The 23,370-nt window shown below is 36.9% G+C and overlaps 1 protein-coding gene across 6 annotated transcripts in view; it reads right to left on the reverse strand.

Moving 5' to 3' along the window:
• Window positions 1–23,370, reverse strand: part of MME (membrane metalloendopeptidase) — a 124,262-nt gene that overhangs the window by 14,365 nt on the left and 86,527 nt on the right. For all 6 annotated transcript variants that reach the window (XM_083363650.1, XM_083363649.1, XM_083363651.1 and 3 more), the window contains 7 exons: window positions 21,365–21,501; window positions 21,168–21,261; window positions 16,078–16,206; window positions 13,752–13,850; window positions 12,450–12,530; window positions 10,106–10,209; window positions 7,234–7,292 (listed from right to left, as the gene is read on the reverse strand). In XM_083363650.1, the coding sequence (XP_083219776.1) occupies window positions 7,234–7,292; window positions 10,106–10,209; window positions 12,450–12,530; window positions 13,752–13,850; window positions 16,078–16,206; window positions 21,168–21,261; window positions 21,365–21,501 (703 nt within the window). The remainder of the gene's footprint in view (window positions 1–7,233; window positions 7,293–10,105; window positions 10,210–12,449; window positions 12,531–13,751; window positions 13,851–16,077; window positions 16,207–21,167; window positions 21,262–21,364; window positions 21,502–23,370) is intronic.

Consider the following 23,370-nt stretch of genomic DNA (forward strand, 5'->3'; position numbering starts at 1 on the left):
TATCCCAAAAGTAATTTATAAAAATTCCTTATTTGTTTTGAGTCCGGTCCCAATAATATTTTGTCCAATGCTGTTTCAGAGGTATATATCCCCCATTCATTTTTATCCTTCCTAAATCTCGATTGGATTTGTAAGTAGGCCCACCAATCGAGTTTTATACCTTGTAATTCTAGTTCATTCCTAAGTTTCAATTCCCCCTCCTCATTCAGAATATCCTTGTATGAGATTATGTTACCCAAATCAAACAGATTTGGGTAAACTATCGCTTCAAGGGTGGATAGCCAGACCGGTATTTTGGTGTAATTGTGAGATCTAATTTTTTTCCAAGTATTGAGTAGCGCTTGCCTGATCCGGTGTCTTTGAAAATGCGAGAAAAGACCTTGTTTCTCCGTCCATAGGAAAGCATGCCAGCCATATTGCAAATCGTGACCCTCTAAAGTTAATAGTCTTCTATTTCTCAAGATTACCCATTCTCTAATCCAGCTCAGGGCCGCGGCGTGGTAATATAATTCCCAGTCTGGCAATCCAAAACCCCCATTTTCCTTCGTGTCTTGTAAATATTTCAATTTAATTCTTGGTTTTTTCCCCTGCCAAATAAAATTTAGTGATAATTTATCCAAATTTCGAAAAAATTTAGAGTCGAGTTGAATTGGGGTATTCTGAAACAGAAACAGGATTTTAGGCAGAATATTCATCTTAATGACAGCGATTCTTCCCAATAATGAGAGTTTTAGGTTTCCCCATCTTTCCAGGTCACCTTTTATTTGATTCACTACACTATCATAATTATCCTTTTTGAGTGAAGTGCATCTAGCCGTAATGTTAATCCCTAAATATTTTATTTTTTTGACTATTTCTATATCCGTGATTTCGGCCAGATTACCTTTTTGTTTATTGGTCATATTTTTAACAATCATCTTGGTCTTATTTCTATTTATTCGCAGTCCGGCAACCTCACCATATTTAGATAATTCTTCCAATAGCTTTGGTCCCGTCTGACATGGATCCTCCATAATAAAAACTAGATCGTCCGCGAAAGCTTGCAATTTAAAGGTTTCCTTTTTAATGGTTAATCCTTTTATCTTTGGGTCGTTTCTTATAGTTCTCGTTAATACTTCAAGAGTCAATATAAACAGCAACGGTGATAAGGGGCAGCCTTGCCGTGTTCCCTTTTGAATTTGAAACTTGCTAGATGCTTCCCCATTAATAATTATTTTTGCTTCCTGATTGTCATAAATTGCCCTAATTATATTTATAAATTTTTCACCCATATTCATAAAGCTAAGCTGTTGGCACAAAAAAGACCATTTAACATTGTCAAATGCCTTTTGGGCGTCTAAGAAAAGTAATGCCATCTGTTGTTCGCTATGTAATTCATAGTACTCCAATGTATCTAATATTATTCTAATGTTGTGCTTAGTGTGTCTCTTAGCGAGAAAACCATTTTGATCTGCGTGTATGAAATCATTCAGAAATCGTTTCAATCGTTCCGCTATAATTGATGTAAATATCTTGTAGTCCGAGTTAAGAAGTGATATGGGTCTGTAATTTTGGATTAATGTATGGTCTGTGTTATCTTTCGGAATAAGGGTTATGTTTGCCTCTAGCCAAGATTTAGGCGTCCTTGCGCCTTCTAATACTGCGTTAAATACCTCCACTAGGGGTTGAGCTAGGATATTTTGTAATTCTTTATAAATCTCTGATGGAAGACCGTCGGGTCCCGATGCTTTATTATTCTTTTGTGCATTAATAGCTTTTATCACCTCAGATAGTCGAATTTCCTCGTTTAACATATTTCTGGTATCTTCTGTGACCTTAGGTAGTTTGGCTCTTTGAAAATATTCCTCCATTTTCTCCACACTTGCCTGGCTATCTTCTTTATATAAACGTTCATAAAATTCCTGGGCTATAATTTTTTTTTTCCCCTCCTGGTGGAATATTCTCCCTTCCTCATCTCGTAGTTCGTGAATCCAGTTTTTCCCCTTTTGTTTTCCCAATTTGTATGCGAGCCACCGGCCCGGTTTATTTGCATTTTCAAAAAAATTTTGTTTCGTGTTTCTCAATTGTTGTGCCAATTTCTCTTTGTCTAGAATGTTAAGTTTGTGTTTAATCAGATCCATAGATTGCTTGATATTCTCTTTTTGTGGATCTTGTTGGAGTGTAACTTCTAAGCTCTTATATTCCTCTTCTAATCTTTCCCGTTGTTGTCTTTTCCCCTTATTTTTATATACCATATATGCCCTCGCTACCCCTCTCATCACAGCCTTAGCTGTATCCCAATTGTTTTGTACTGAGGTGTCTATAGCTTTATTTTCCTTAAAGAAAAAACTTAGTTCTCTCTCCATCTTAGATTTGAATTCGTCTTCTTTTAAAATTGCTCTTTGAAGCGTCCATCTGGATATTTTTTTGGAACCTTTCCAGATAAGTTTAATAGGATTGTGATCTGCCCAAGTACCTGTCGCTATATGTACCTCATCTATTTCTGAACTAATTTCTTTCGTCATCCACACCATGTCTATTCTAGACCATGAGTTATGTCGGTTGGAGTAATATGTATATTGTCTAGCCTTACGATTTCTTTCCCTCCAGACATCTTGGATATTTAGTTCCTCAGCCAAGTTAAGAAAAGATCTCGGTAGAGTTCTTCTCTTCTTTTTCCTAAGCGTCTTTCCCATATAATCCAAATTTATATCTAGGATAGCATTAAAATCTCCTATTAAACAAATCTCCTCATAATCAATGCTACATATCTTATTGTGAAGTGTTTTGAAAAATTGTTCTTGGTTATGGTTTGGGGCATATATCTCTACCATCATGACCTTCCTGTGATTTATTATAACCTCGACTATCAGTATTCTACCCTCTTTATCGTTATAAATTAGTTTTGCAGTCAATTTTGGGTTTACATATAGTGCCACTCCTCTCTTTTTCTTGTGTCGGTCTAAGGAAACGAATAGGTTCCCTATTCTTGGTTGTACTAACAAATATTTTTGTTGTTCCTTTATATGGACTTCTTGTATTGCCACGATATCCAATTGTTGGTGAATAAGCCTATTAAAAAATTTCCGCCTTTTCACTGGCGAATTCAATCCATTAATATTCACAGACATAATACTACACTCACCTCCCTTCATCTTACTTATTTCTGGTTTTTGTGGATCTCGTGATTCGGGGCTCTCTCTCTTCCTTGTCTCTAGTTCCATGTTTCTCTGTTAACTCACCGGATTTGTTCCTTCTATCCTCTGTAGCTAAGATCTTCCCATCCATTGCCACACGTATTGTATCTCTTTCTCTTACCTCCCTTCCATCTTGATCTTCTAAATCTACTTCCTCTTGGCTATGGAAGTGGCGTTTGTAAAAATCTTCTGCCTTCTCTATCGTGTCCAGTCTATGCCTTCTATCCTGCCACGTAACAAGAATACCCTCTGGAGTTAGCCATCTAAAGTTTACATTTTCTCTTATTAGTTTGGATGTTAAGAATTGATAGCCGCGTCTCAGATCCCTCATCCTTTTAGGTATCTGTTTAAGGATGGTGATTGGTTGGCCCCGAAATTCTAATGGTTCCTCTCTAGATCTATGCAGAAGCTCATCCCGAATTGATTTTTTAACTAACCTTACATGTACTTCTTTTGGGAGGTTGTGCCTTCTCGCATAATTAGTTTGGACCCTGTATGTTTCATCAATTTCCGCCAGCATTTCCTCCTTCCCTACACCGAGTGCCTTTGCCATCAGTTCTGCCATCATGACCAACAGATCTTCCCCTCTTTTTTCTTGAACGTTCTGGAAGCGTAGATAATGAGCAGCCTTTTCTGCTTCCAGAAAAATGACTGTTGTTTCTAATTCCTTATTAGCCTGAAGGAGTGTTTCATTTAAATCATCTACTCTCTTTTCCTCTTTTTCCATTCTAGCTTCCATATCTTGAAGTCTTTGTTCATTTTTGACTAATTGCTGTTGAATCCCTTCAAATTTATCATCTATCGCTTGGATTTTCCCCTTTAATTCACCAGTGTCGTTTCTTATTTGGCCTATTTCTCTCTTCATCTCCTCGTGGTTTTTGGCCATTGCCTCGTGTAGGTTTTGCAAAAGGGCATGTAAATCTTTAAAGGAATTCGAGTTAGATCTTTCCCTTTGCAGCATATCCTCTATAGATTTCTGATTGGAGGGACTTGAGGCCATCCCCTGTCCCTGTGCTGCTGCCTTTTTGCCAGCGCTAGGCTTAGTTGCTCCCGAGATACTTGTCATGTTTCCCCAATTTTAACAGCGTTTTATCAATGTATAATACCCTGAGTCTTATATAAACCTTTTAACTCTATGACAAAAGATATATAAAACAGTTACCACCAGATACTTATTACCAACTAAGCAATTTATATAATAAAATTCTATAGTATGAATATAATCAAAGTCACGTTCTTCTTCTTTTTCCCCCCCCCCCCGTTTCCGGCGCAGAAATTGGCACCTTTTCCGTCTTCCTCTGCTGTCAAAGACCAGTAGGTGTCCCACTAAACAAACCTCCAGTTACTAAATTGCTATATCAAATGGCCGCCCGTGACAAGTAGAGTAGAATTTCAAAAGTTTCAAAAGTTCACAAATTCAAAATTTACCAGGATAGACCAGACTAGACCAAGCTGATCGCTTTCCACGCCCGACAATCCAGAGTTCAGTCTCTAAGGCTCCAAAGCTCAGACTTTGACTTGTTGTAGCTTTTCTCCAGCTAGAATACAGTCATATAGTCTTCGGCTTTCTTTCCCTTGCTGTTTTTGCCAAACGCCTCCCTCAAGACTTCTATCACCGCTTATTCCCTCTCCGTGAGGCTCCCACTTCGAACCAGTACCTCTTTCACAAGCGCTTCCTATTTAATATTCGGATACACTCTCCGTCAGCTCCGCTCTACCGTTGTCCCGCTGCTTACGTGCTAGCTCCGTCCCTCTGTCAGATCTTCATGTCGGCCATTACTGGCCTCCTTCTCCCCGGTTCGCTCGCATCAGACTTTCTCCGGATCTTCAACACGAACTGCCGCTCATGAAGGTTCTCCGGGCTGCCTGCAACTTCGGATGTCCCTACAGGACCTCCTGAAGCTCCGAAAAGCCCCCGCGAACACTGGGTGAGAGGTTGTGCGAGGAGAGAGCTCCGTTCACACAGCCGCCCGCTCTGACAGTTGGCTCCGCCCCCCCTAGATAAAGCAGTTTCATTCACATTAATTGTACCACATTTGTGGTGAGTTATTTCACTTACGTAATGATGCAATAATAAACATTATGCCATTTAGGTCAATTTACATCACCTCTTCAATTATGTTATTAAGCAAATCATCATATGATGCAATATGCAGTTTAATGGATATTTGGGAGTAGCACACTTGATTCCTTCCATTGAACTATTAAGATTTGATTTATAATTTCATTTTTAACTGGCAATTTGTGTTAAATCTACTTTTTAAGCAGGTAGTTTATGAACATAATTTATCTTGATTTTAGCTGTGAACATAATATATCTTGAGTTTAGCAAAGCATTTGACAAAGCATTTCATACTTAATTAGTTCTACTAATTAAGTATGAAATAAATAGCAAAACACCATATCAGATAGTGGTAATTATTGGCTCCTTATCAAATGTGAATGAGAAATTGTTATTCCATAGTGTTCAATCTTCAATATTTTTTAATGATTTGGAAGACGTGGAGGCAATGCTTATGAAGATGAAACAAAATTCAAAATAATCTTAACAGATTAGAGAACTGTAACCGAGAGTTACACTATATATGTTTTAAATAAAAATGTATTCATTTTTAAAATATCAAAAGTCTGACTTCTGATTTAACTGGCATTTTAGGTATGACTGCAAACTTTAAATGATGTGGTAAGTTCTATTCCGTGTTTATGGCTCTGATGGATAAAGGTGTATATGAATAAAGTATGCTTTCAAGTCTATGGAAAGTGTTTTTAAAAGCTCCCTCTTTCTCCACTTTGAAAAAGCATTTTCAGTATGACTTTGAAAATACTCTGTACAGACTGAAATGAAGTATAAAATTTTAGTGTTGCCTCTGTCATGAATTTACTATTGGCAAAATCTAATTTCATTCAAGTAGAAGTCCGTTTATGGAATTTTCTCATCTTCTGCAGCTTTCTTCAAAACTAATCATAGGGATAAATTTGGGTGTGGGTGAAAGGGAAAATTCTCTCCCCCTCCCACTTTCTGCTATTGGTGAAAATAGTTCTTTTCAGTTGACTGATTAGTATTAAATTTTAATTTTCAATTTCTTGATGTCACATTGGTGAGGTAATTTTGGATAAACCACTCATCCCTAGTTATTCATTTCTTCTTGGGAAACTGCTCATTGGATTATGAAAGGTATTTTACAATTTCCCAGGATATCTTTGAAGATTGAGGTAATAACATTAATCAGTGCTTTGATTACATAACAGCATTAGCACTTCTAAATTTGTTTAGTTAAAATAGGGCTAAACAAACTCGGAACATAAAGAGTTACAGTTGCTGAGATTGAGTAGCAATATTACTAAATTTCAACATTTTTTTTACAAAGAAGTTGGAAATAGTCTGAATACTATTATAGACTCCCAACTTTCCTGCATAAAACAGCTGCCAGATTTTCAGTCCCATGTCCATTTGGGAATGTTATTTTTCTATAATAATTTTTTAAAATGCTGCCTGTGGCTAAAAAGAATTGCCTTCCTCTGACGTGAGAAATGAAATCAGTACTCTTGGGAAGGTCTCTCCCTTCCAATTTTTTAAAAATTTTTGCTCCATTGAGCCTATCAGGTTGATATTTCACAATTTCCAAAGGGAAACAGAATTAAATAGACATTTCCTTTCCAACCCAGACCTTTAAAACCAGTAGCCAAGGTAAATCACAAAAGAGAGAAAGATTATAAAACCACCTCAGATAAGAACTGCATTCTACATAGCAAGTTATTGAGCTTCTAGTTAAAAGCATTAGCTGTCCAAAAAGCATGTAATAGTATCTGAGCTCCGGTATAGAAAGATGAGCAGATAGAAAGGAGATGAATTCCAAATCCTGACCCAATCCTGGGGTTTGATGGGAGGCTAAAAATAACTTTCTCCTTCCCAAGTGATTAGACCAGCTTCTTCCAAGCTAATGTCCTCCTCATGTGTTGGACTACAACTCCTTATCAGCTTGGTTGGGTGCAATTGTAGACAGTCCATCTGGAGGGCAGCAGGTAGGGAAGGCTAGATTAAGCAATATTCACTTACCAATTTGATTCCTGTTCGGTGAATAAAACGCATTGACAATAGCAGCTCCAGTTATCCATCTGCAGAAAATTTAATTAATGCATGAAAACGTTAAAGTTGACATGCAGGGGAGGAGGAGACACAATAGATTTTAATTCCTCTAAATGTGAATAACATTAAAAAACATATGAAGGGCATACTTCTGGTGATTTAAAGAAGAACCATAACAAGGCTGCAACTTTGCACAGCATTTTATTTGGTAGTGGGCTTCTTTGTTAGCTTGGCTGGGATGATAGACTGGATGATGGCTACAGATTTGCTGTCAATCTGCAGCAAATCTTTTGATCTTTTCATACATAAGATGAAATAAGCCACAAACTAATGTTTATGGTGTAAGCCTGCAATGAACCTTGAGCTCTTCTGTTTTTTCTAAGGCTTCCTCTACATATCCAGTAACCACATAAATCTGTTAGCTTTCCATTGTTTTTGTCAAAAATGGAAGAGAAAGAGAGTAGGCCCTAAAGATGGAATTTTGTCCTGAAATGTTTGTAATATATTTAACAAATATTTTGGAACTGAATCAACAGTTCAAAGGTTGACTCAGCCTTCCATCCTTCCGAGGTAGGTAAAATGAGGACCCAGATTGTTGGGGGCAATTAAGCTGACTTTGTAATAATGCCGCTTGGGGTGTGTGTGAAAGCCCTAATAAGCAGGCATATACATAGAATGAAGGCTACTGCTAAGCTTGTAAGCCGCCCTGAGTCTTCGGAGAAGGGCGGGATATAAATGGAATTAAAATTAAATTAAATTAAAATTGCTCACAATGCTTTGTTTTAGGATTACTTAACATATGAAATAAAGTAACTAAATATATCCATAATTAGGAAATTATATCAAAATCATATTGACAGAAATGTTTAGAGATTTACTCTAGAATAAGCAATGTTTTGCCTGGTTAATTTCTGAGTAAATTGTGCCTGATTAAGATGAAGCAATTTAGCTATTATTTCAACATAGTTACACTATTTATTCATAATGAACATTTCTTTATTGGCTTACTTTCAATTAAGCAAGACTATGAATAAGCACTCTTTCGATTACTTTATTGTTTATTCCCTGTGGCCTGCATAGAAACTAATGTACATGAGTTTCGATCTTCTCCTAATCAAGGTAACTAACTTGTTTTTTCCCCTCAGTAGAAGGTGTTCGTTTATCTTGGTAGTTGGCAATTGTGCAAACTACCAATTAAGGGTTTCATACCCTTAATTCTGTATGGCATTCTTCATATAAGAAATGTTCAAGGTCTCATTTCTTCCTCAGAAAGATTTTGGACTTATTCCATGACACTATTTACTCCTATGCATATTGGTATTATTTATACTTATTTCTCATAGTTTTCATTGTTGTACCGTAAATACAAACAAGAGCTCTTGGGTGAATTGATGCACCATAACTATTGTACAGATCACTATTATTTTTACACTCACACTGCATCATTTGTCAAAAGTGATTTTGCTTAATTATTATAATCTTATAACAAAATATAAAACCATTTACTGATAATAATACTGGGTGCTTGAAGATCACCCCATCTACTAATATCTAAAAAAGAGAACATACTGTCCCAGGACTGAGGACTACTGTAAACATATCTTCATCACAGTGAAAGGAATGGAATATGTGCCAACAATACCACATAAATCATAATTTTATTACAGTTGTAATAAAATAGTAATGAATTCTGAAAGCTTTAGTCCAAATATATTTGGAGGCTGAGGTTAAATATCTGAGGATAGTCCTGTGCATTCACTTACATGTGCACAGGGACTATGACTAGAGTTTTTACAGGGATCAAGCACTCCACATTTCAATCCTGAGCTACAAATATTCTGCTTTATTGGTACAATCCAACTCATCCAGGATTTTGCCTCAATCTGCTTGAGTCTGCCTTGGCCAGACTCAAAGGAGAAAAAGAAGTGTCTTCCTATATAGGAAAAGGCAGTGGATCATCAACATATGAAAGGTCTGAGCTGGAAATGACAAAGTTGATTGTAGATCCTATCATCATTACTGATGGGAGAAGATGATCGAGCAACCCAAGCAACCAGAAACCCTTTTGAGCTTCTTCTGCTGTTTAAGGAACCTTGCTTCATTTACTACTCATTCCCCCTTCTGCAAGATGAAAAGGTTGTTTTTTTTCTTCTAAGGAAAGAAAGGAGGGTTGGACTGATGCTCCACAAAAAAGCTTGCTGAAAGTCTTCAGTCTTAATGTTTGAACATTGCATATTATTTGGGAGACACAACATTCAGAATTCTTAATCAAATAGAAATTGCTCACATCACACAACTATATAGTGAAGCATTCTATAATAGGTCCTTGAGGATGGATTTTTCTCAACATATGTATTTCTTCTCTCACTGTTGCACAGCTGTCAGGTAACAGAACTAACAAGGCAGATGTGAGCTCTAGGGAAAGATTACAAAAAAATGAACCCAGATGATTATATTTATCTCAGCTCATGGAGATTCTCCTAATGCTACAGATGGAATTTTAGAATATTTCTTTACAACAGGTACTATTTTTAGCCCAATGGCCACACTCAGGAGTGAATGATGGGCTAGAGACTGTACAGGTACATATTTATATGTATACACAAACATTTTTCTCAAAAATACACTAAAGAAATTGGCAGTAGTGGCTGCAACTATGAATAGACTGAGGAAGGAATACAAAGTGGAGAGACATAGCCTAATAATGGGAAGCCACGCATTCCAGGGGCAACAGGTTTTCCTTTTAGAATAAGGAATGATTACTACATCATAAAGTTGGTAACCTCTTTGATTACAAACACTCAACAATCCATATTTAAATTCAAACCATGTAAATACGTACTCATCTTTGTCCACTTTTTCTCTAAGTTTCTTTAGCCTTTCCTTCTGGCCAAATTTCAAGTTCTCAATCAAGTTCTCAAAATATTCTTCTTCCTTGTAGTTCAACTTAAATAGAAATAAGAGAGAATGAGCAATAATATTTGTTATACATACAGAAAGACACACATATACAGAGAAGCTGTGGAAAATATTAGTGGTTGGCTAGTTTATAGCTAGGTGTGTTATATAAACCTAGACATTGTAGCTAGCTTGCAGTTCAGTGTGTTGTGCCAACCAAGACAATTTAATTAATTTACTAAATAGTTATTCAATCATCTATGGATAAATGCGTTGTGTAATCACAATCAGAGAAAAACAGAGAGGCGAATATTGCACTTATATTTATAGTTAAAGTATAAGCATATGCAAGCCCTATACATTCCTGAAGGATTCTCAATTTTTCATCTATTTTATAGCAACTATATTATATATTGCACTTTACCTGTAACCACTATGGCTTGTTCTATAGAGAATTGTAACTGATCAAGTATATCTTTCTTTCAGGATATTCAATTCTATTCTCCTCCTTCACTCTATGGCAGATTATCAGCACGTGTTTATTGGATTTTTCTTAGAAATACTTTGGTTTACTTCTTGCTGCTTCTGTTTAGATATATTTTGCTCTCTGTTATTTTCTTCCTTTTTCTCTGCACCCTGTCAGGCAGCAGCATCTAGCGAAACATGGATGATCTCAAAAAGCCATGTAGGGTTGGACTGAATCAATACATGGATGGTGACTGGGAGTTCCAAGATTGGGAAGTAGATGAAAAATCTCAGAAAAAGGCACTGGAAAATCCCTTTGATGTTGCTGCCATGGGCGAACAACAAACAAACATTTCCACACAGTTCAGAAGAATAAGACTTTAGAGCAAAATGGCTGCATAACTAACTCCCTACTCACTTAGTCATAAATTCCAGTAGATTACATGTTATCCATCCTGTAAATGTCTACATTAAAGGCATAATACTGGAATAGTAATAAAAGAAGAACACATTAAGAAGGTATAAATTAAGGGTTAATTTTAATGTTAGACTGATCAATCAATAGTTAATAGAAAGAAATAGAAACAGAATCCCTAAAGTATAAGTCTAATTAAATGCTCAACTAATGCATGTGGTCTAACAGCTGGTGGAGCCAGAATGGGTTTCTATTTAGAATACAGTAGTGAAAATTTTGATCTGTGTGTATTGTTATCCATTCCTTATCATGATGTATTCTACTGTACAACTGGAAAATGTCTTTTTATTGTTTTATTTGATTAGACTTCTAACAGTAACAATAGCAATATTTGTATGTATCCTTCAGACCTTTAAATCTGTTTTAATATTCTCTAAGTTTTGCAAGGTAAATTTGTGAAATGCATCTTTTTGATATTTTATCCTCCTAGTTTCAGTTATTATTTAGTATATAAGTAGAACTCATCATAACGGCATCTTTAGCTTAATTGATTGAAGTTTATGAAACTATTTTTTAACTAAATGTCATAATCAGATTTTTAGAAAAAGCAGTAAGATTGTTCTGAAGTGGCCATGCTAGAGTTTAAGAACTATCCGTAAAAATTTGTAATTAAGCCAACTTGTGAATGTAAAATACTGTAAGTCAGAGATTCAATCTTCTAGGGCCTCCTCTTTATATCTGTCTACATTGTCTCCTGAAAACTTTTGTTAAGTAATATTCTTGGTACTCCAATATCTTCCATCCAGGAAAGTAAATATGTTTTGTGTAATGTCAAAAGTAACTTTACCACATTTCAGGACAAATGTATCACTGCTGATAAGATAATCTGAATGCATTTAAACAGTTGCCAAATGAAGGTAAAATGGGTCAGACACCTCCTAATTAATAGAAAGTGGCAGCTGTTAAACATGATTATCTTAGTTTATTAATTTGGCTAATTTCAATAACTCTTTATAAAAGGCTTTCATCTTGCATTTCATTTTTACTCCTTGATTTAGTGAAACAATAAAGAATTACTGACTTTAAAAAATAGCAATGGCATATTTTCCTATTAAATCCTTTATCAGAGATGTCTCTACCAATGTAGCTTTCATAAAATAACAGTCATAGAGTTTGCATAATTGTAAAACTCCTAATACTATAGCCATAAATTCTATTTCTCTGTATGTGCAGAACAGTGGATGATTATTAAATTGTGCAGGATTTTACAGTGAATAAGATCTGTGCGAAAGCATCATAACAGGGCATCTTCCTGTGTACTATATGTCAAATGAGATTTTTTTTAATTTATACCATCAATATGGACACATAATATCTACTGTTTACAATGCATTTAATGAATACTTACACCTTTGTATTCCTGGTTTAATTTGACAGGATTTGTCAGAATCTCATCAGGGTAGCCAATTCGTTCTTTAATTGCCACAGCCTAAAATAAACCATGATGCAAATTGTAAATTTAAATAGCACAGGAAATAGTCAAAATTTGTATTTCAACTCACAAGGCTTTTAAATCAGATCTAGCTTTTATAACCAGATCATGATACTATTGTCTGATGCTAGGATTTTCCTGAAGGTTCTTTTTGGGATTTCCAAAAGATAAATACCGTAACAAAATATAATTAGTTCAGGCAATACTTCTGAATTGCTTTCTATTTCTTTTTTCCAGTTCAATACAAAATAATTCCTTTTTTGTCATTTAAGTAAAATATAAGAATTTTCCTGATTTTCACTCTGAGTTCATGAATGCCAAAAACATTGCGTTTTCACATTATCCATTTTTGCTTGCAGAATTGATGTCAATGTTTGCAGCATTTATCTCATTTATCGGAACCATGACAATTGATGCTAAAGCCACACAAAGATTTATCTACATATTTATTGCATTTACTTCCTACTTTTCCTCTAGAAACTCAAGGTAGTATACAATATGTGGTTCTCCATACCTATTTTCAGAATACCTCTGGAAGTAAGTTATACTGAGAACCTTTTAACAGTCAAACTAAGAACTAAATTAGGAACTCAAATATGCAACACTATGGGCTTTTTGTATACAGTATTATTTTTTAAAATGTAAACCAGAGGTCAGCTTGCAAAATGATACCACCTAGTTGATCAAACACAAGTTCTTAGGATGCTTCCAGACCACTGGGTTTTAAAACTACTGATCAAAAGATCTTCTGTATCTGTTTCTTTTCTCCCCTCCTTAAAAGTTCCTTTTTCCCTATCAAGAAAAATAATGAGAGTAGCAATGGAAAAACACAAAATGTTTTCAAATAGAAGATGAAGATGATAATATCTGGAGCTTTTCTTATAATATATTATGGATAATGCAGAATGATCTCACCATAAAACATCTCTTTGAAGCACCTATATACTTCATTTTTACAATGCACTCCACGACAAACAGGATGCATAGCTGAGTGCACAAGTCCAATCTGTACTTAATTAATTGTAATAGCTGCCAATATTTATTTATATCAGTTTAAAAAGTGAGCCTTGGGAATTAGCCAATAATTTACATTAAATATAATATGCTTGCTTTCTCTCTCAAATACACATTATTCTTTTGGTAGATAGCCTGTACTGTTCAGATTTTAAATGAAGAAAGTATTCTCAGATTATAAGATAACCCTTAAGCAAATCTTGCCTTTTCTTCTGCTTTCTTTTTGGTTTTTGCATCCATCCAAGAGAGTTCTTCTAGTGTTTTAATAAAAACTTCACGGATCTGTGTAATCATTTCTTGAACCTGGGAATATATGGTACAATAAGATTCAGGTTAAAATCCTAGAACTGCTTATCTGAAAGGAAGACCAATAAACTTAGTGAGCCTCACTTCTGATCAGATCTATCTAGGACAGGGGTCCTCAACCTTGGCAACTTTAAGACTTGTGGACTTCAACTCCCAGAATTCAATATTCAGAATTGCTGAATATAGACGATCCCCAAAGGCATAATTTGCCTTACAATCATAGAAGGGCAACACACACCCATCCTCAGTCTGGCTGCCAAAGGATACTGATGCTTCTAGCTTCTTAAATCTGCCTTTCAATCATTCTAAGTACAAAAATATTTATAAATTCTTCCTTCTTTGAGCAATCAACTCCTCAGTTTGTTATTACTAGATAATGTGTCATTCAGTTTTTCTCTGTGAAATGTTCCAATCACCATCTTGACTCTAAACAAGCAAAATCAACTAACGTAAGTATGGAAAACCAAACCTGGAAGTTTTTTGTATGTACTGTGAAATCTACTATTAGTAACTAAGAATGGATTTTCCCACTATAAAGGATTAAGGTAAGATTCTCCAATATGATTAGTTTATTAAATTGAGCAAAGTTAGGGCAAAACCTGGGACCAAGACAGGGGAAAGGAGAAAACCTAAAAGCTTTTCCAAAGGGACTAAAGGGGAACCTTGCAACAAATACCCAGGAAGTTTGAATCTGTGCATGTTGCCTAATAGACCATTGAAGAAATAAAAACCAAACAAATATTGATAGCAGAAGCAGCAGGAACTTATCACTGCAATGCTTTTGGATGCTTCTAGGACAGTCCTCTAGGCTGCATTAACAGAAGTATAGAATCAAGATCATTTGAAGTATTAATACCTCTTTATAATGCCTTGGTAAGACTACACTTGGACTATTGCATTCAGTTTGGGTCACCACAATGTAAAAAAAAGATGCTGAGACTCTAGAAAGAGTGCAGTGAAGAACTACAAAGATGATTAGGGGACTGGAGGCTAAAACATATGAAGAATGGGTGCTGGAATTGTTTAATGAAAAGGACTATGGTGACATGATAGCAGTGTTCCAATATTCAAAGGGGCTGCCACAAGGAAGAGGGAGTCAAGCTATTCTCCAAAGCACCTGAAGGCAGGACAAGAAACAATGGATGTAAACTAATCAAGGAGAGAAACAATGTAGAATTAAGGAGAAATTTCCTGGCGGTTAGAACAATTAATGAGTGGAATAACTTGCCTCCAGAAGTTGTGGATGCTCCAACACTGGAAGTTTTAAAGAAGAGATTGGACAACTATTTGTCTGAAATAATATAAGGTTTCCTGCCTGACCAGGGGGTTAAACTAAAAGACCTCCAAATATCCTTTACAACTCTATTATTCTGTTGTTCTGCTCCCAAACATACCTGTTACCTCTTTCTTGTTACAAGATACATGTCTGATACTGTTATTATAAAAGCCATAGATGCTGCAGCAATTGCTTATCATGTGCCTGCTGAACTGGAGTTACATTTTGGAAAGCTGCTGCTACTGTAATGCCTCAGAGATTTCAATACTCTTCATCTATTTCAACTGAACAAAACCAGCTTGGTTTCCCAAACTCAGGCCATAGATACGATGGAGTATCAACATGTAGAAATTGATGGTTCCTTTTCCGACAGCCATCAAAGAAACCCCCTGTGCTCCTGCATATGGCAAGTTATTTTTTGCTCTCTTTGGGTTATAGTCCACACTGGAGGCCTCATGCCTGCAGGTAACATTGCCCAAAGTGCTTTACTTTTTTTTATTTATGTATGTAAAGCATTTATATAGCTGCCCATCTTATAATCAACTCTGGGCAGTCCAATAAAAAATTAAAACAGCATAAAAAGCCACTATAACTGTAAAACTAAACACATTAAAAACAACAAAAATCTGGTCCCAATTCAAACTTCTGATGTGGTAAATGGCAGGGGCAAAGGAGCCAAACAGATTGGTGCTGAGGATGGAGTCAGAAACTGTGGTCAGATACAACATAGGCTATGCTGGTTGTCAGAAGGATAGCAATTCCCTTCTTTCTGGCCTGTATCAACTATATGAGCCCAGAATACTGTCATTCTTGCCTGGTCTTATAAAACCGAATTACTTTCCAAGCAGTTGTTAATATGCCTGGTTTGGTTTCCAAATCTCCACTGCAATATTCCTGCCATTTATATGAATCCAACACCTTCTTAAGTATCATATCAATGATAATTACCACATGTTTACTCTCTCCAGCAAAAGCTTCTTGGACATAAAGTCTCCCCACAGCATTCCCCATAATGCTGTTGACGTAGTTTGCACAACGGCGCCAGATTGCAGCATCTGAGGTTGTGCCATACAAAACCTGTAAAGCATAAACATAAATCATTTATGCATGTGGCAACAAGCAAAAACACATGAGTTTGGAAACAATTCATGTCCTCCCTGAATACTTTTAATCAGTGCTTAATGAAAAGTGTTTGTGGATAAGGAATATTTTAAAAATGGGATAATAAAGTGAGAACATATTGAGCTTTGCATTGTTTCAAGAGTTTAGAGAATGTCAAGCAGGCTCTATCAATCTCAGCAGGGTGAGAGCCTTCGTACTTCTTTTTCTTTAAGTACAACTTCTTGAAAACTTAAGCGAGGCAAGTAGGAAAGCATCTTTTATTTGGTACTGCCTCACAGCCATCCCAGGCAATAATAGCTCTCCTTAGAAGAAAGGAAATGACCTCCATAAAGATAAAACTGATCAAGGCAGCAGTTTTATTAGACTAGCTAATAACACATTTTTTTTTACATGTTCTGGAATATTTATTCTGCTTTTTGATGTTATTACACTTCTTCACTTCTTCCTTCTCCTTCTCAGACATGAAGGAAGATATGAAGCAAATAGGACTCAGTCATAAACTCAACACTCTGGAAACAAGGAATGGCCAGAAATTTAGCAAAGAACCGGCTTCCAGGGGAAAGAGGAGCCATATTAATTTTATAGCATTCCCTTGCAGAAAGAGCTCCAGATAGTTTCAGAGATTTGCCTGCAATCTTTTACAGTAGATGAATTCTGGCACAACCTGAAAATCAAAGGAAACTGCTTTCTGGATTTTATCTTTAATGATGTCTCAGCACTAGTTTTGGAGAAGGACTTAAAGTCTAGGTTGTGATAGTGAAATGTAATACTGTAGCTCTATTAAATCACTTTCTGGCCAGTACAGTTTTACAATAGCATTTTTGTCTGATATTTTGTTTTGAGTTTTGAAAATTATGTTATTACGATGGGGCCATTCTGGGTTATCCTGCCTTCACAACAGTGATGGCTATATAGTGTGCATTTATAGACATCCAAGAAGGAATAGACTATTATTTTTACTGGCCTGTAATTTGTGCAAATCAAAAGTCAACAATGATTGTGGTGAAATCTTTCTGTATCTTACCAAATGGGTAATAGTGACCTGCTGTGATATTTCAAACAAAAACATTGTGAAAATTGTTGTCACATGCCTTTCCCTTACTACAGAATAAGGAGCAGCATATGCTGTTTCTGCCCATTACAACAGCCTGCACTTGGAGACCAAGTATTGGAATGGTTATATAATTTATAAAACACCCATTATATCCAAAATGAGACTGTTTTAGAGCCAAGCTTTCCCCCTTGAAATACTGGCAGGTGCTTGCAGGATTTTCACAGTTTCTCTGGAGTAAATCATTGCATTTTAGACAACACCTCACTGAGGTCCCTCCAAGCCCCAAGCTAATTCCGTTGATCAAAGTGAAACACTGCATCTTCCTGGAGGGGAAGAAGCATCAGAGCTCTGCTTGAGTAACACAATGTTCCTGAACCTTGGTATAATTCTGTAATTTAATTAGCCTTTTGATCATTGTTTGTTTCAAATTTGTTTCAACCCATTTTATTTTTGTAAGGGACATACAGTATGCAACCCTTTTAGATAATGGGCCATAGCTGTCCTTTGAGTCATATCCTGGAAGCCATTCCCTGAGAAAATCCAATGTAGAAAAGGATGAAGTGAGGCCTGTGATGGGAACTACTTTTTTTTTTTAAAAAAAGTAAAGATTTATGTAATTTAATTGTTAAATTAATGTTTGTTAAAATAAATACAATTGTTTAATGTTTATATAAATGCAATTAATTATGTATTTGTCTTTGTATGTCTCCTAGAGTCACTTCTTCTGCTGGTGTGGGTGGATAAGCTAATCCCATTGGGATGAGCTGGTTTCTCAGGAACTCTGGACCCCTGCCATGAAGGGCTTTAAAGGTGATAACCAACACCTTGAATTGGACCAAGAAACAAACTGGCAACCAATGCAGCTTGCAGAACAGCAGTGTAATGTGGCCATCCTAGAGGCCCCAAGAACTGCACACGCAGCTGTGTTCTGCACCATACTTCAGGATAGTCTTCAAGGACAGAGCCACGTAGAGCCTATTGCAATAGTTCAGCCATGAGATGACCAGGGCTGGGGGTGGGAGTGGGGGTGAGCACAGGGATTCCTGATCCAGGAAAGAGCACAACTGATGTACAACATGAAGGCTCTCCTAACCACAACTGCCACTTGCCCAGAACACACATCCAGTGTTACTCAGTCTTACCAGGATTCACCCAGAGCTTCTTGTCCCCCATCCAGAACCCCAGGCATCACAAAAGGGCAGCAACAGCATTACTTGGGTCACCTAGCTTGGAGATGTAAACCTGGCTATCATCAGCATACTGATTGTACCTCATCCTCTGGATCAGACATGTCAAACACAAGGCCCGGGGGCCAGATCCGGCCCACGAAGTGGTTTCATGTGGCCTGCGAAGCCATCCTGGAAACAGTGAGGGAATGGCCCCCACTGCCTTGGCCCTGGCCCAGAGACCCTCCTTCTGCCAGAGACCCTCAGATCTGTCCCAGTCCTGCCCAGGCCCCCATAGGCACCCTTGATGCGAATGATGTAGAGCTGGCCATGCCCACCCAGTAGGCCATATGCACTCTAGCCATGCCCACCCAGTAGGCCACGCCCACCCTGGCCACACCCACCCGGCCCCCTGAGGGCAACCACAATGCTGATGCGGCCCTCAATGAAATTGAGTTTGACACCCCTGCTCTGGATGATCTCACCCAGTGGCTTCATGTAGATGCAGAATGTACTGAGCTCTGCACCATAAACAAGGGTCGTGGGCTGGAAATTTCACTCTCTATCAACACTAATTGAGACTGATCTTGGATAAAATCAAACAAGAATAAAACTGCGCCATCTAGCCCCAAACCCCACACTCGGCCCAAAAGAATACCATGGTCAATAGTGTTGAAGGCCACTGAGAGATCAAGGAGAGCAAGGATGGATGCATTACCCTTATCCTGTTCTCACCAGAGATCATTGACAAATAGGACTAATGCTGTTTTGTGTCCCATAACTGGCCTGAATCTTGATTGAAAGGGATCCAGATAATCCATTTCATCCAGAGCCCTCTGATACTGCCATGCAATCACCTTCTCTACCATGTTCCCTAAAAAGGAAAATGGGCAACTGGATGGAAATTGTCCAGACAGATAGGATTAAGAGATGGGCTTTTTGAAGAGGAAGCAAACCTGGGCCTCCCTGAAAGCTCTCAGAAATGTCCCCTCTTGCCCTGATAAATTTATAGCTGTCTGAATCCCTTTTCAGAACATGTAGCTGCTCCATGAGCCACAGAGAATATTGGGAGGAATTGGTTGAGAGCAATGGGTCAAGAGAGGCTACACAGGTGCAATCCTGTCCAAACCCTTGGCTGCCCTTGGTTCTAGGATGTAACCAGAGCTTTGGCAGGACAGTGCAGTCCACCCTGGATATTCCCAGCTCCCTCAGGAACCCATTTGCTGGGATGGACTGCTCAACTGGATCTGGCCTCCCTACATGAAGGCTGAGACAACATAAGAGACTCTCCAGGTCACAAGGGTATGATTTGACCAAGACAGAGGGATAATAACAGATCTCCCACCAGATCACATTGCCATTGCTCTGACTAGGTAGTCATATCCAATGTGTGACCACAGTCCTGAGTTGGGCCTAAGATTATATAAATTAGATAAATAAAATACACATTTCAACTTTTTATGGGAAGGAGGTGACATGTGGCTTTTGGATCTCAGGTTGTATACCCTTTCTTTATGTGTGTTGGATATTGGCTGAAGAAGCTATGTATCTTCACTGTTGATACTGTAACTGATATCACAGCAAAATACAGGCTACACAGCATGTGAAATACCACCATAATGTGAAGGAATTTGTAAGTTTGGGGAAGATCTGTCCGTCTGTCTGTCTGTCTATCTATTCTATATCATCATCTATCATCATCTATCATCAATCATCTACCTATCATCTATCTATTTATTCATGTTCCTTTAATCTTATGTGAACAGATTTAAATAGTCATTAAATTCTTCTCTGTGAACAGAATAGTTTGAAAAGGAACAGGTTATTTTGTTTTTTAATAAGCATATAAATAATATGGCAAAGATGAAAGAACTTCAGATAAATGTTATCAGCAAAGTTCAAAAGAACAGCTAGCTCCTACACTAATTTTCTTGAAGATGGCATTGCATGTTCTATTTTATTTCATTTTATTTTTTGTTGTAATTATGTGATAAACTGCAGAACATAATATTTACAAAACAGAACCTTCTTCTAGCTTGTAAACTTAATTTTGCTCAAAATATAATTACAATCATGAGTCAGAGTGGAGACTACATTCCAGCCAAAGTTAAGCTCTTTTTGTTTGAAAAAACAACAACAAGCTTATATTCCACTTAACATAAGTACTTCATTTTCATGGGGTTGGATCCAGCACTTCAATGAATCACAGAATATTTGAGCTGGAGAGAATTCTAATGGTCATTTAGTCTGTCCTATACATTCTTATACATTCTGAACTCTATCCATCCTGTTCAATTTAGACCAAAGCATTTACAAACTTACGAATGCGCCATGGTTATAGATCTGCAACTCTAGAACTTCCTCATAATGTTAAAAAGGGAGAAGAATGTTGGGAGACAGAGCTCAACAACATTTGGAGAGCCAGAGGTCCTCATTCCAAATATATGTCTCTTCATCATTTTGGAAAAAAGGATCAAATAAATTCACAATTGCTTATTTTTCATCTTTGATGGAATTCAAAGAACTGTTTGTTCATGAGACCAACATTACAATTGTTCAAACCTGAAAAGGTGTGCCAATCTTGAGCTACCAATCAATATTTTCAAATTACTGTCTAAATATCAAGATGCCCACAGAAATATCAGGAGTTATATTCAAAGGTTAAGTACAAAAAGTGATTTTATAGATTTCTGTACCTTACGGAAATTATTCCTTGTGTCCTTGTACTCACGACTTAAGCTGCTCACCATATCCATGATGTATCTCCAACTTATGTAGTTTTGAATTTCTCTGCATAATAAAGTAACAAGAAGCATTTGTTGCTATTTGTAGAACTATGAAACATATTGGTGAGTTCAAAAAATAAAAACTTAACATGCATTGGCATGCATACCTGGCACTGTATTTGGAAATGACAGACTTCAGCTTGATTAAATATTCTGGAGCATACACAATTATGTCTTCTGTATTTTTAACTTCAATTGCCACTGTTGTCATGATATTATTTACAAATTTTATCCAGTCAAATGTCTGTGGGGAGAAAGAAATGTCAAGTAAAATAAAATGCTAGACAATTTTACTCTTAGCATTAAGTCTTTATCATTGATTTTGCCAAATACATTATATGCTTTAGGAAGATTGTTGGTCATTTTTAGCTGTGTTATAACCATTCTTTGTATTACATTTACAATATAATAAGGTAATAAAAGAAAACCACGCACAGATGTTAACAGCATTCAGAAACAACATATCTGAGGGGGAGAAGGTGCCCCAGACTCATTTCAAAACTATTTTACTGGGATCCCATTCCAATGTTTTAAGGACATAACTATTGGTTTTAGGAAGTACAGAACCTTACCGAATACCTTCCCATACTCCCTATGCATAGGACAATGTGACAGATGACTTTTTCTCAGCCACAAGCTACTGTGTCTAGATTTCACACAGTGAGTGACTCCTACTTCCAGATACAGTATATTTGAATTTTAGTATTGCTTACTTCAAAATTTAAATAGTGCCTTAAATTTTACTCAGCGGTTGGGGATGTTTTATGCACTGTTCGAAAGTAGGCATATATAAATCACATAATATGTCGTAGAGGCAAAACATATAAAATTACTTAGATGATTATGTTACCTAATTTGGGTAACTATGTAACATCACTAGCACTGATGATGTTACCTAGTTTGGGTAATGAAACATCTGCAAAGAAACAAGCAAGCTCAGAGAGCACCAAGGACCTCTCCATATTTAGTGACTGGATGGACCGATACCTAACTGGTACAAGCTATCTATATACTACTAAGACTCTCTTATCTGATTGTCTCTGTGTAACCTTCAGTTGGGTGAAATGGTGCATCCCAAGGCAACATTTTTTGAATCGAGTTACCTCAAATGGGCTAACTTAAGGAATGAATCAAAAACCCAGAACCCATTATTCCCATTGGCCTGAAATTTCAAGGATCTTCAGACCAGTTCTAATGACAAACTTATGTCCAACCTGCAGCAATGCCATTCCACTGTAGTCACCCACAGTAATGTGATTCCTGAAACTCCCTGCCAGTTTTCCACTGCAAAGTATAATGGAATGTGTGGATGACCTTGGGGAATGGTGGGGAAGCGATGTTACCTGGGAAACAATCAGAATAGAGGCAAGAACTCCCAGTGGCTTAGTGGTCAGAGAAAGAAACTAGGAAAAACCTGTTCCAATGGATCAAATACTTCAAAAGTGATGTCAGGAAGTTTGCACTTTTGGACTTGCGATACTCTGTTAATGTAGCCTTAAAGTACAGTAGAATTAGTTCACTTTGTCGCATTTCCTGTCTGATTTACCTGGGAGGGCTGACACCAAGTGAAGGGGGAAGCAGGCAGGAAATTGAAATTCACTCCTGTTCCCATTGCTTTTTTGCCCTCCTGTGGTAATTCTGTATATCGGTCTAGGTAAGGAAATGTGAGCATGGGTTGTCTAGTTGAAACTTAGCATTTCAAGATTATATGTACGTATATTTCAGTGAATTTTACCAACACATTACTTAACAACCGGCTTATCAAAATAATTTGCATGGACTGCTTCATCTTTTGTCATTTGATTTTCTGCAGCCAGACTGCTCCTGTAAACAAATTTCTCATAAGTGGAAAAAACCCCCAAACCTTTGATAATAACAATAAGCCATTGTTAAGCAGTTTAGCTGTGCTCATAAACTCTTGGCCAATAGGCAATAACTTAAGTTGAATAGCTTTAATTTAAAATTAATGAGCTGTAAAACAATCAAAGGACTGTAGTTCTAAAAGCATTTACATGATGGTAATTCTTATAATCAGAGAGACAGCTGTGGTTGCTAGAGGTCTTAGATATGTTTAAGGATTATGCCAAATGTGTTTAGGAACAAAACGAAAGAA

Source organism: Vipera ursinii, assembly GCF_947247035.1.
Source record: "Vipera ursinii genome assembly, chromosome: 5".
Classification (NCBI taxonomy): Eukaryota; Metazoa; Chordata; class Lepidosauria; order Squamata; family Viperidae; genus Vipera; species Vipera ursinii.